The sequence below is a fragment of the Monoraphidium neglectum genome, assembly GCF_000611645.1.
Source record: "Monoraphidium neglectum strain SAG 48.87 unplaced genomic scaffold scaffold00175, whole genome shotgun sequence".
NCBI lineage: Eukaryota > Viridiplantae > Chlorophyta > Chlorophyceae > Sphaeropleales > Selenastraceae > Monoraphidium > Monoraphidium neglectum.
Window position 1 is genome coordinate 181 of NW_014013453.1, and position 12,937 is coordinate 13,117.

Below are 12,937 nucleotides of genomic sequence, written 5' to 3' on the forward strand. Positions count from 1 at the left end.
AGCTGCACCCACTCACTCTGCCTCGGCCAATCCCCCTCGGCATCCCACACGCCCACCACTGCCGGCCCAACGAGGCCCTGACGACACCCTCATGCCCTTTCCGAGCACACGCCTGCCCTTAAGTGCGAACGCACGCACGCAAGTGCCAACACACACACACACACACGCACACGCACACACACACAGTCACATACACACACAACAAAGCACAACACAGCGCAACACAGCACAGCACAGCACAGCACTCACACACACACACACTCTCACATATTAACACACCCACCTGCTCCAGAAGCTCCTCTCCAGCAGGGTATCCTCCAGGTCCTTGCCCCTCTTGCTCTCAGGAGGGGTGTGGCCCTCGCTCTCGCTGATCTCCTTGAACCCTGCGAGAAGCCGCAAGGGCGCGAAAGGTCCCGCGTCCGCTTTACGCAACAGCATCCCGACGGCGGCAGGATCCAAGACGCCTGCAGGCATTCAGATTTGACCGCTCTGCCGCGCCGAATCAGAAAGCCGGGCGCTGCGGCCCGCCCCGCTGCGCCCCCTGTCGCTCACGCTGCGCGGTGAGGCCCCTCTGCTCGACGAGGATGCAGCGGTAGGCGCCGCCCTTCCCATACACGATCTGCTTGATAGGCGTCGCAATGTCGACGGTCTCCAGCTTGGGAAACGGCTTCCTGTGGGGTGGGGCCGGGAGCGGGGAGCGGGCCGTCGTGCCGGGGCGCTGCAGAGGGGCCTGCCCAGCTCTGGCGCGGCGGCGTTGCCGCTAATTATGCGCGAGCGCCGGCTTGCGCGTGGCAAGGGCAGCGGCGCCGCGGCTGCGCTGCAGGCTGCGGCCCAGTGCAGGGATGCGAATCGCTCTGCGCGGCCTGCCGCGCCGCCTCTGCCAGCATTGGGCCTGGGCCGGCGCGGCCGGCCGCCCGGCTGGTCATGAGATGATGGTGCCGGCATCCGTGCAAATGCGCTACAGTGCATGCTGACGCGGCCGCATGATCGTGGCCGCCGTCTCCGTCAACACGGCTGCGACCACTATCACGACATCGCACCAGGTGCGCCGCCCGCAACACTGGCGAGCCGCTGATTTAGCGGCTCGCTGCACATCTGCTGCTGGCCACCCCTGCTGCATGGGTCTCATAACGGCATGGATGCCACTATGTAAGCGCGCGCACAGCGCCGCACTGCCGTTGCCGTCATGGCTCTGCGCACGCCCGCTGCGCCCTGGGCGAGCGCGCCGCGTCGCGCGCCCGGCGTCGCCGTCCCCGCCCGGCCCCCCAACCGCCAGCGCGCGCGCCGCACACGCGTACACGACAGAGCCGCCCCGCACACCGAGCCCCCACCTGCGTGGCCGCCAGCCCTCAGGTGGGATGACCTTGAACATGGGCAGGTCCGGATGCTTTTTCAGCACCTTCCCGACAAACTCGGCAAAGGGGCGGCTGAAGTCCGCCTTCGTCGGCCGCACCACCATCACCTCCTCAGAGCCGGCGCGCGCCATGGCCGCTGCGCGCACGCAGCCCGCCGCGCTGCCGCCGCCCCCCGTGCGCCGCTGGCTGCGCTCGCTCCCGCTTGCGTGCGCGCTCGGGCCCCGCTGCTGCGCCCGCAGGGACCGGCTGGCGTCAAAGCTGCAGCTGGCAGGTGGCAGCTGTAGCTGGCCCCCCTCCAATGCTTGTGCTCGCGCGACGTGGCACGCACGTCCCGTGAGAAGGCCCGGCGTCAATGACACTGGCCTTTTAGCTGCCTGCATATGCGCGCATCAGCACGGGTGAGCTGTCAGCCCCGTGCCGCATGTGTGCGTGCTTGTTTGCGGGTGCCAGCGACCGCCGCAGCCCCGCGCTCGCTGCGCCAGGCTTGACAGCAGGGTCCAAGGGCGATGCCTGCAATCGCTTAATAATTGGACGGCAACTCCCGCGGCCCAGTCTGCATGATGCCACAAAAAGCAGAACACCAAACTCGCGCAGCAGGGCCGCCCTCACAGTGATACCCTGGGCCCTGCCCAGTTCACCTTAGGGATTCCTAGATAAGGTCGCGCCCCCAAGGAGCTGCTGGCGCTCCCTCGCTTGCTGAGCCCTTGCCGTGGCGTCGTCCTGGTTGGGTTGCTGAGACGGATCACCTCGGAAAGCAGCAATATGTCCACTGGTACCTTTTGTATTGTTCAATGCGATCCTGGAAGGCACGTGCGGCATGATGACGGTGGACAGCAGGTGGTGGAGAGCAGCGGGCAGGACACCACAGACTCGCTCCCGGACTAACTCCCTTTCAAGCGTGCACATAAGGTACTTTCACCTTGGTGCTTGGCCTGATTGTTAAGGCTGTTCCACACACAAACCAGCTGCCACATCCACCACTGCACAACAGAGGCTCACACAGGGCAGCAATGCAGGCCCTCCAGCAGCGCGCCGTGGCCCCGGCCAGGCTTTCCGCAAGGCCTATTCCCGTTGGTAAGGGCATTATCGTCATACGCGCCCGCTCCGAGCGCCCGAGGCCCGTGGTGCAGCAGCTGAGAGCCATCACTGCACTTCACCCTCTTTGCCACCACAGGCCTGGCTCGCCCCCGCAGCGTGGTGGTCCGCGCTCAGCAGCAGCAGGTAAGATTTTAGAAGGCGGTGTGATCATGGATCCGTGTGCCGCGCTCGCAAGGCAAGAAGCGCACGGCCTCTGACTCTGCTCCACCCTCCGCTCTTGATGTGCAGGACGTGAAGCCCGATGGCGAGCGCCGCCAGTTCCTTACCAGGTAGCTTTCTTGGGGACGTCGGGGCGTGGTCACGGAGCCCATCTCGTGGTCATAGACGGGGCTGTGGCTGGGGTGGTGATCTCACTCTGATGAGCTCACTCGTCGCGGAACCCCTCTCAACAGACGCCCACACACGCGCTGCTGGTTTTTTCTCTGCTTATCGCAGCGTGCTGACTGCCGCTGCCGCCCTGGTGCCCGCGGCTGCGGCGCGCGCTGCGGACGATGCTGCTGGTGTTGCGTCGTCGCGCATGTCTTACTCGCGGTTCCTGGAGTACCTGGACATGGGCCGCGTGAAGAAGGTGCGCGCCACGCCCTGACGGCCGGGCATGTGGCCCATGGTGTCACAGGATTGTGGTGCCGCGGCCGAGCTGTGGCGTTGGCCACTGGTTGTGGAGCGGAGGCACTCCAGGGCTCTTGCCACACACGTGTGTTGCATGCATATGGTTTGGTATGCGGTTTGGCTGCGTGCTGCGGCCCAGTGGTCACACCACGCCAGCAAGCAGCAGCAGAGCGCACCTGCAGCTGATGTCGTGTTCCGCCGATTTTTTCGTGGCATGTGGTGTGTTGCTGACGTGGCGGGCAACTGGTGGTTGGTGGGGCACGCCCAGACGCCCACCACCCCGAGGATGACGGGCCCCCTGAGCCAGCACTCCTCTGAAGCCAACAGTCTGTTTGTCCACTAGGCCCATGTCCTCCACAGCTACACTATTGAGCCTCGTCTGGCAGCTGGCGCGGCACCGTGCATGGCCGGCGCCGCGCCTGCCCCTCGGCACCACCGGCCAACACACCCGCCGCCCACCGTCCCCCGCTTCTCTACCTCCACTGCTTCCAGGTCGACCTGTACGAGAACGGCACCATCGCCATCGTGGAGGCCGTGTCCCCCGAGCTCGGCAACCGCGTGCAGCGCGTGCGCGTGCAGCTGCCCGGCACCAGCGCCGAGCTGCTCAACAAGTTCCGCGAGAAGAAGATCGACTTCGCGGCGCACTCCAACACCGAGGACGGCGGCGCCGTGTTCCTCAACCTGCTGGGTGGGTGGCGGACCGCAGCGTCAGGGTCGTGCAGCGCACAACACACTGGACGGCGGTGCTCAGCCGCACCAAGGGTTTGACCTGCAATGTGGTGGCGGGCTAATCCACTATGTCGGTCACGGCCCAACTCAGCGCTCCATCTAACACCCGCCCCGCCTGGCTTTGGGATGGCCGCGTGTGCAGGCAACCTGGCCTTCCCCCTGCTGCTGGTGGGTGGCCTGTTCCTGCTGTCCCGCCGCTCCGGCGGCGGCGGCATGGGCGGCCCCGGCGGCAACAACCCCATGGCGTTCGGCAAGTCCAAGGCGCGCTTCCAGATGGAGCCCAACACCGGCGTCACGTTCACCGATGTGGCGGGCGTGGACGAGGCCAAGCAGGACTTCATGGAGGTGGGCAGCGCAGGGGGTGGGGCATCACTGCTTGCCGGGCTGCGCTGCTTGCAGGGCCGCGCTGCCTGCAGGGCGTGTCGGGTTGTGGTGCCGCTCGCAGCCCCACATGTCGGGTTGTGGTGCCGCTCGCAGCCCCACAAGCCTGTGCCTGCGCAGCACTTTAACTTTTGCTTCCGGCACCCTCAGCTGGGCGTCGCGGTTGTACATGTATGCCGCCTCATGCCACACGCGCACCCACTGTCACACCAGCGCGTGCGCGCACGCGCGCGCACACACACACACACACACACACACACACACACATACACACACACACACACCGGTGCAACCCCAGATTGTGGAGTTCCTGAAGCGCCCCGAGCGCTTCACCGCGGTCGGCGCGCGCATCCCCAAGGGCTGCCTGCTGGTCGGCCCCCCCGGCACGGGTAAGACCCTGCTCGCCAAGGCCATCGCCGGCGAGGCCGGCGTGCCCTTCTTCTCCATCTCCGGCTCCGAGTTTGTGGAGATGTTTGTGGGTGTGGGTGCGTCGCGCGTGAGGGACCTCTTCAAGAAGGCCAAGGAGAACGCCCCCTGCCTGGTGCGCGCGCGCGGCCGAGCCCCTGGGAGGCGGCGTGCTTTGGCTGCCCCGCACGCGCGGCAATGGTTGCAAGCAATGATTGACACAAGACCGGCAGGGGGGTTCAAGTCTTGCGGCAGGGTTGTGAGCCTGGTCACGCTGCAAGCAGGCTTGCGAGGACGCAAAATGCAGGCGCATATCCAGCCGTCGCGTTACTCCTCCCCCAGCCTGAGAACCTCGCCCCCTGCCCGTTAACTGCACCCCCAGGTGTTCGTGGACGAGATCGACGCCGTCGGCCGCTCCCGCGGCACCGGCATCGGCGGCGGCAACGACGAGCGCGAGCAGACGCTCAACCAGCTGCTGACCGAGATGGACGGCTTCGAGGGCAACACCGGCATCATCGTGATCGCCGCCACCAACCGCGCGGACATCCTGGACCCCGCCCTGCTGCGCCCCGGGCGCTTTGACAGGCAGGTGACCGTGGACGTGCCCGACCAGAAGGGCCGCCTGGAGATCCTCAAGGTGCACGCGCGCAACAAGAAGCTGGACGGCGAGGTGGAGCTGCAGGAGGTGCGCGGGCATACACGCTTGCCGATGCATGCGCATGCACATGGCGCGCACGGTGGTGCCCTCTTGACGCCAGGCGTCAGGAGTTTGTGGGGGTCGGGTCCTGTGGCTGGCGCAGTGCGCCAGGACCTGCAGGGTTCGCACCCGCATGCCCTGGCTCGGGCGGTCTGCTCACAAAGGAATCACTATATCATTGCCCCGACCGCCCCCTCATCTAGACCCTTGTGCCCACGCCCCCGCCCACCTCTCTTGCTGCCCCACCAGGTCGCCATGCGCACCCCCGGCTTCGCGGGTGCCGACCTGGCCAACCTGCTGAACGAGGCCGCCATCCTGGCCGGCCGCCGCGGCCTGACCGGCATCCGCAACCAGGAGATCGACGACGCCGTGGACCGCATCGTCGCCGGCATGGAGGGCAAGCCGCTGACCGACGGCAAGGCCAAGCAGCTGGTGGCCTACCACGAGGTCGGCCACGCCATCTGCGGCACGCTGACGCCCGGCCACGACCCCGTGCAGAAGGTGAGGCCCTGCTGCGCCGCCCCTGCTGCGCCCCCTCGCGCGCCTGCTCGCAGCACATTCACGCATAAGCGCCTGAGCTGGGGGTTTGCTGCATGGCTGCTTGCCAATCGTCTGATCCTCAACCCTCCTCCGCCCTGCCCAACCTATTTTGCACCCCAGGTGACCCTGATCCCCCGCGGCCAGGCGCGCGGTCTCACTTGGTTCGTGCCCGGCGAGGACCCCACCCTCATCAGCAAGCACCAGATCTTTGCGCGCATTGTCGGTGCTCTGGGCGGCCGCGCGGCCGAGGAGGTCATCTTCGGAGAGGCTGAGGTGGGCAGAGCAGCGGCGTGACTGGGGTGAAAAGGGGTGGGGTTGACTGGGAGTCGCAAGGTGGGCCTGCACTTGCTGTTGCATCACAGGCGAGGCGCGCAGGGGTGGCCTGCGTTTTAGTGCATGCCAACGGTTGGCTCGACGCACCCATTGCAAGGCCTGCACACACTATCAGCATCTGGACCAGGCCTGCAATCTCACCACCACCTCACGCACCAAACAACATTTGCGTTTGTTGCTGTGCAGGTGACGTCCGGCGCCAGCGGCGACCTGCAGCAGGTGACCAGCATGGCCCGCCAGATGGTCATCAACTACGGCATGAGCGACATCGGGCCCTGGAGCCTGATGGACCCCAGCGCCCAGGGCGGCGACGTCGTCATGCGCATGATGTCGCGCAACAGGTGCGCGCGTTATCCTTTGGCTGGGGCGGCGCTGCGCCACGCTGCTCGTGTTGTTGGGTAGCGGCAGCTTCCTAGCGGCGTCCTTCAGACAGCAGGAGCAGACCCTTGTTCGAGCACTCGGATGCGCCTGGACTCGCCCACCTCGCCGAACCGCTTGTCACAGCTGCGCCTCGCCGCCAACGCCTGCCGCGCCCCCCCCCCCCTCCCCCAAAACCCCAGCATGAGCGAGAACCTGCAGCGGCGCATCGACGAGGCGGTCAAGCAGCTGTCGGAGCAGGCGTACGAGGTGGCGCTGTCCCAGATCCGCGAGAACCGCGAGGCGATCGACAAGATCGTGGAGGTGCTCATGGAGAAGGAGACCATTGGCGGCAACGACTTCCGCGCCATGCTGTCGGGTGCGGGGACGGCGTGTCGTTCGGGCTGGGGGGACGGCAAGGTGTCGGGACAGGGCGCTGTGGGCCCTTTGCAGGAATTGGATCAGGGTTTCCCAGCTGTGTTTGCTGTACTCGCAGCCGTGTTTGCTTCCAGGACAATCGAGTGCACCATTGGGTCTCCTGTTGAGAGCATGCTGCATGCCGCTGCATCCCTGCCCTGCTTTAACACCTTCACTGTTTGTTTGCACGCGCGCAGAGTACACCACCATCCCCGAGGAGAACCTTAAGGCGGTTGCCGAGGAGGCCACGCCTGCCCTGGCGTCGGCCTTCGAGGCTCTTGACTCTGAGCAGTTGTAAGCTTCATGGCCACTGATCCCCGCGGTGCGCGCGCGCCGTGGCGGCAGTGGTGGTGGTAGTGGCCGCTTCGTGTCTGAGGCCTGCTTGGTGCAGGAGCGCCCCGGGCACCGGCGTGCGGCCTGAGGGATTCCTGGGCAGGGCACCAAGGGCCGCGCTGGCACGAGTTGGTGCTTGCGCGGCCTGTTCTTGGCGGGTGCGCTGGTGTCGATTGTTTGGGCGCCGCCCATGCTGTGAATGGCTGCTTTTGGTTTTGACAGCGACTGTAGCAGCGCAAATTTTTCTCGTGTTGTGTAGCGCTGCCTGGCAGGCAGCCACCATGTCCTGACGTGCATAGTGAAACAGGAGGTACTTTTGCCGGCGTCGAACGTCTGCCCATCAAGCAGAACACCTGGCACTCTGTAATCGTGTAATCCGTTTCGATTCGGGGCCTGTGCATTGATGTGATCGACATGGCACAACCACCACGGTCAACAGCTACAAACAGAGCAAATGGTTGTCACAGGCAAACAATGGCATGCTCTGTACAGCTACAGGTGTCAAGTTATAAGGTCCATCAGGGCAGGACAAGCATGAGGACCATGTTCTATGTGCGTAGGCACGACATGTGGACAGGGGAATGTGGTCGACTGAGTAGGGCGCTTGGCGGGCGCGCGCGGAACACGGCTGCGCAGGTACGTGTGTGCCGGCGGCCACCAAAAGGTGCCTTGATTTATGCTGGGAATTGTGGGCCGTCGATCAAATCATGAGCTTGCGTATTCGCGCTTGGGCAGCACGGGGTGTGGCGGCGGTCCGCCGCCGCGCAGGCGCACAGCAGGGTGCCGCGGATAGGCTGGCCGCTGTGAGGTTTGGGCGATGCAAGAGGACATCTGACGTTGATAGCCTGTCAATAATATCATGTACCGTTGATGCCGCTCCGTCGCGTGCTTTTGCGCCCGAGTCATATTACGCAATTTCCGCGCGCTATCTGCACGCTTGCGCGGGTGGGTGCTTCCGAGGCAGATTATTTCTATGTTACACGCTTTCAAGCTGAAACGAACTCGTCAGTGATATATAGACGACACAGCAGAGGTGACGTGGACGACACGGCAGAGGTGACGTGGCCATGTAGCGACACCTGGGGCAGCTCTGGCCGCGACAATGACCTAACATCAAGGTTGATACATTCTTAATTTATGGAGCGGTATAGAAAGCCGTGCATCGGCAGGCGCGGACCGGGAGCGGGTGCCGTGGTCTCAGGCGGATCGGAATGCCGACAAAGCAAGTGAGTGCATGCATCAAAACATCACTTTGCATGCCCGCTTTTCAGGAAGGGTAGTGTGCTCGTCAGCTCGTCAGCAGTCGTGTGCCACCTCGGCTGCGCTGTCGTCAAGTTCCCTGCCCGGATGACCGCAGGTCATGCTGTCCACTGCCTGGCCATGGCTTCCACAGCATCCACTGCCTGGCCATGGCCTTCACAGCGTTCAAGGCGGCTGGACTCGGCAAGGCGCAACACAGACGCGGCCAACACGTGTGCTGGCGCAACTTTTTTGAGGGGACTCGACATAACCGCGCTGCTCAGCGTGGCGCCACAGCAGCCGCTAGCTATTAGTGGCGCGCGGCGCCCAGCCATGATGAGTGGCGGCGATAACACAGCTCTAGAGGACATTGCCTCAAGCGCAAAAAGTTTGGTATGCTCTGCGGGCCTGCGCCACCCCCACTATTTGAGCTGAATGCACATGCCCGAATGCAGCGCCACTTCCAGCCTTGCACGTGTGCGTCGCCGCGGCAGCAACCCGCCGATGCACTGGCGGCGCACACTCTTGAACGCACTTGTGCCGACGCTTGCTCTGCGTCGGCAAGCCGCCCTTTGCTGCGTCACGCTGCTTTGTAGCTGTCCACCTGCAGTTCACACAATCCTCGTGCTTGTGAGGTTATTGTTCGATACCTGCAAAGTCCTCTTTTTTGCTTGCTAATCCTTGTAGCCGTTGCCCATTCACGCTGTGCGTTGTATGTATTTGATCTCGGTTGCATATATCGTTGTATATTTATGTCCATCTATTCCACACAACTTATGTATTTATCGTGCCACGTGTAATTATTTGGGTCTCGAGGAGCCCAGTAGGGGGTAGAGAAAAGTAGTCCTGCACAGCAAGAAGGAAAATCTGACAGGCCTGAAATGTTGGCGGGTAGAACCCTTGCTGTGAGAGCAAAAATGTTGCCTGGCTGCTCGTGCTGCTGGCACAAAGTAGGGCTCGTCCGTGAGGAGGGGCCTAGAAGTGCCCACATGAGCAGCGGCAGCAAGCTGGGTGGGTGCTACTGCTGGCCACATAAGGTGGCCATGGCAGGGCAACATCGTATTACATCGATCATGAATGAGCCATCTGAGGTTATTTGTTGCTTCATTTTAGCCTCAGGTGGCCAGCCGCGTGAGTTTTCAAGTGTCGATCGCACGTCGGGCCACATGCTCATCACACACCCGTGTATAGTCTAAATTATTTTATTTGACTACACCTCTAGTGGTTTTGACGTGCCTTGAGCTTAGAAACAGCCAGGACCAGTTCGGCCCCCGTTGAGAGGCCAGTAAGATGCAGGTGCTTAGCACCATGACAAATTTCAGCTTGTTCCCTGCGCTTAAACACAACCAGGTGCGCAGAGACACCCGTACAGGAGGGGCTTTTGCCTTGACCCGCCACGAGGCATGCGTGGCTCCGCAATCCTGCCTGTATGGTAACTCAAATGTACACAGACACCTGTGAACTTCCCTTATGACGCGCCTAGCTGTCCGGCGGCAGCGCTGTGGATGGCGGGAATCAAGTGCGCGCAGCAGAGCACGCACCTTGGAGGACAAGGTTTGCGCTGCCTGCCCGCAATATGCTACCGCGCATGCAGGCTGACGACCTGCGCAAGGCCGCGGCAGAGGGCAACGTTGCATGGATCGCCCGGATCCTCAGCGGCCGCACGCCTGCGGATCCCAAGAAAAAGGAACACACGGTGGGGGGCGGTGCATGTTGAGGACAAGGCCCCGCGTTGCTAAGCACGCCAACCGCATGCGCGACTTGCCGCTGGCATGCGTGCTTACGAGCTATGAGCTAATCAGACACCGGTCCCTGCGAGCAGATCGCTGAGCCTTTCCGCGGCTGGTGTCGCCACTGCATGCCACTCCAGAGCGCGCTGCAGATGGCAAGTCGCAACGGCCACATGGAGGCGGCACGGGTGCTTGTTGCCAAGGGCGCAGATGTCAACAGGGTGAGCTTGCATGCGGCAGGTTCACGGGCCGCTTGCAATGGGTGAGGGGCAGCAGCGGCCGGTGCCATCGGTGCCGTGCCGTGGAGGGGAGGCAGCGAGGCACAGCCACGGAGCGCACTCCCTGCACTGTAACTCGCAGATCTCGCCCGACGGCACCGCGCTGATGGATGCGGCCGCGTTTGGCCACGAGGAGATCGTGCGGTTCCTGCTTGAGAACAAGGCCGACGCGCAGCTGGGCGTGGTGAGGACCCATCACGGGGACTGGCGGCAGCGTTGGCGCCTGGCCGGCAGCGCAGTTGTTGGTACGCCGCAAGGGCGCTCAGACGCCTGCCTTTCGGCGCAAAACGCATGCAGGAAGCAGCCCTCGCCCATGCAAGCCACAAGGATATGCATGCGTTGCCCTACGTTGCCATGCACCGCCATGCGTCCACCACAGGACGGCGACCTGCCCGCGCACCGCGCGGCGCGCTCGGGCCATGCTGCCGTCCTGCGGATCCTGGAGCAGCTGCCCGGCGGCCCCGAGGCGCTGCTTGCGCCCAACGCGGACGGCAAGACGCCGCTGATGCTTGTGTCGGCGCTGCAGGAGGGCGGCGCGGAGGCGGCGGCGTTCCTGATGGAGCGTGGCGCGGATCCCTGCGCAGCCGACAAGGTGCGGGGGCGCGGAGGCAGCGGCTGCGCGGCTCACGCGCACACGGCACATGCAGGAGGCTTGCTTGCAGCATGCATGGGTTGTGAGTCCCAAGCAACACTATGCGTACTGCGACGCGTATTGCACGATCATGCATAGTCATTATCACATGCGAATTGCCACCAAACTTCCTGGGGAACCTGCGACGCGCGCAGGCGGGAAGCACGGCCCTGCACACTGCGGCCACCTCTGGCAACGCGCCCGTCGCGCGGCTGCTGCTGGCCACGCTCCACGGCGAGCAGCTCGCGAGCGCCGCCAACGTGCAGGGCCGCACGCCGCTGCACCTCGCCGCGCTGTTTGGTCACGAGGGCGTGGTGCGCGCGCTGATGGAGCGCAAGGCGGACGTGTCGGCGGCAGACCAGGTACGCTCGAGCCAGCAATTCTCGAGGCTGCTGCAATGGGTGGGCGTCCCGCTGCTGCGCTTTGATTAAGCCGTGGCAGGCATGCAAGGCATACCAAACCGCGACACCGCCTGATTATCGCACCATGCCAACCATCCGACCCTACACAGGACGGCTGCACCCCGCTGCACATGCTTTGCAAGTCGCTGATGATCGGCGCGGAGGCGCAGGTCGACGTAGCCCGCGCCATCATCGCATCGGGCGCCGACCCCTCGGCCCGCGACGGGCTGGGACGCAGCTGCGCGGACTATGCGGCCGGCCCGGCGCTGCAGCAGCTGCTGGCCGGCGGGGTGGCAAGCACCAGCAGGGGTGCCGGGGAGCAGCTGGAGGTCCGGGCGTCGCCAAAGGTGGTCAGCCTCAAGCAGGGACCGTCCAAGAAGGAGCTTGTGAGTGACGGGGGTCTTCTGGCAAGGGGTTGGGTGCACCCGCTGATGTGTGCGCAAAAGGTCATACTCTGCAGTGCTGCATTCCCTTGCATCCGGCCGGCCCTCGTCGTTCCGCCTGCGCATGCGTCATTACTTCCCTCGGCCTGGTGCCCCGCCCTCCCCTCGCCGGCCCCGCAGCTCCAGGAGGCGCTGCAGGAGGGCCTTGCGACCTCGGGCGTGTCGGTGGCCGTCGCCATCAGCGACGGCGAGGAGGTCGCAGCGGCGGCTGGCCCCGAGGCCTTCCTTATCAAGCAGGCGCTCCGCAAGCACACCAGCGAGGAGCCCGACGGCTGGAAGCTGGGCTCCGAGGTTGCGCCGCAGTGATCTGGGCACGGTGACCTTGGGCTGCGGCACGGGCAGTGCTTTCTGCAAACAAGGGCGCGGCTCGGGCAGGGGCGGAGGGAGATACAAAGGCAGGCGGGCCGCCATAATGCGCGGCCCGAACTGCAACGAATGGCGTCGCTGCCGGCGCAGACGTGGGTGCTGAGAACGGGGGTTCGCTCGTGTAGCAGCCGACAGCGACGCGCTTTCGTGTCGGCAGGCAGGAAGTTTCATACAGGGGCGGGTGAGGAGCGAACGAACATGCGAGGAGGCTGCGATACTCACACACAAAGTCACCCACACCGGCGCAACCGTGTGCTTTGGAGCTGTGTAGTCCCGCCGGTTGCCGATTAGCATCGAGATCCCTGCCTCTGCAATGGAGGGCCACCACGACTTCAGGGGCACAAGGTGATCGGAGGGTGTCTGGCATTTGAATCAGGAATTATGCAGCATTACTGCAAACCCCCCTCGGCGGGCGGCAGGTGCCCCTAGGCATTCTAGCTCTCATTTTCGGCGGATTTGCCCCATTTGGCCGCAGGGCAGGGTGGCGCCCAGTGCTTAGCCTTGGCGTCTGTCCTTCCCGATGGCGCACTGGTTAAGGGGCATGTGTCTCTTTCTTACTTGGGTGTTCCCTTCTGGTGTATGCGCGCGCCTTTGT

At 64.3% G+C, this 12,937-nt stretch overlaps 3 protein-coding genes across 3 annotated transcripts; 2 read left to right on the forward strand and 1 right to left on the reverse strand.

Annotated features, from left to right (window-relative positions):
- Positions 1-270: 270 nt before the first annotated feature.
- Positions 271-1,486, reverse strand: MNEG_1687 (hypothetical protein; the record flags this gene model as incomplete). Its single annotated transcript, XM_014049826.1, has 3 exons — positions 271-383; positions 553-671; positions 1,332-1,486. 3 exons carry the CDS (start codon positions 1,484-1,486, stop codon positions 271-273), a joined length of 387 nt encoding a protein of 128 aa, XP_013905280.1.
- An 879-nt stretch (positions 1,487-2,365) lies between these two features.
- Positions 2,366-7,219, forward strand: MNEG_1688 (cell division protease FtsH; the record flags this gene model as incomplete). Its single annotated transcript, XM_014049827.1, has 13 exons — positions 2,366-2,429; positions 2,530-2,576; positions 2,682-2,722; positions 2,889-3,021; positions 3,555-3,750; positions 3,934-4,136; positions 4,471-4,713; positions 4,960-5,262; positions 5,524-5,775; positions 5,935-6,087; positions 6,334-6,488; positions 6,708-6,883; positions 7,119-7,219. 13 exons carry the CDS (start codon positions 2,366-2,368, stop codon positions 7,217-7,219), a joined length of 2,067 nt encoding a protein of 688 aa, XP_013905281.1.
- A 2,582-nt stretch (positions 7,220-9,801) lies between these two features.
- On the forward strand, positions 9,802-12,282 carry MNEG_1689 (Ankyrin-1; the record flags this gene model as incomplete). Its single annotated transcript, XM_014049828.1, has 8 exons — positions 9,802-9,843; positions 10,088-10,189; positions 10,364-10,444; positions 10,584-10,685; positions 10,881-11,093; positions 11,288-11,494; positions 11,644-11,919; positions 12,097-12,282. 8 exons carry the CDS (start codon positions 9,802-9,804, stop codon positions 12,280-12,282), a joined length of 1,209 nt encoding a protein of 402 aa, XP_013905282.1.
- Between the last annotated feature and the right edge of the window lie 655 nt (positions 12,283-12,937).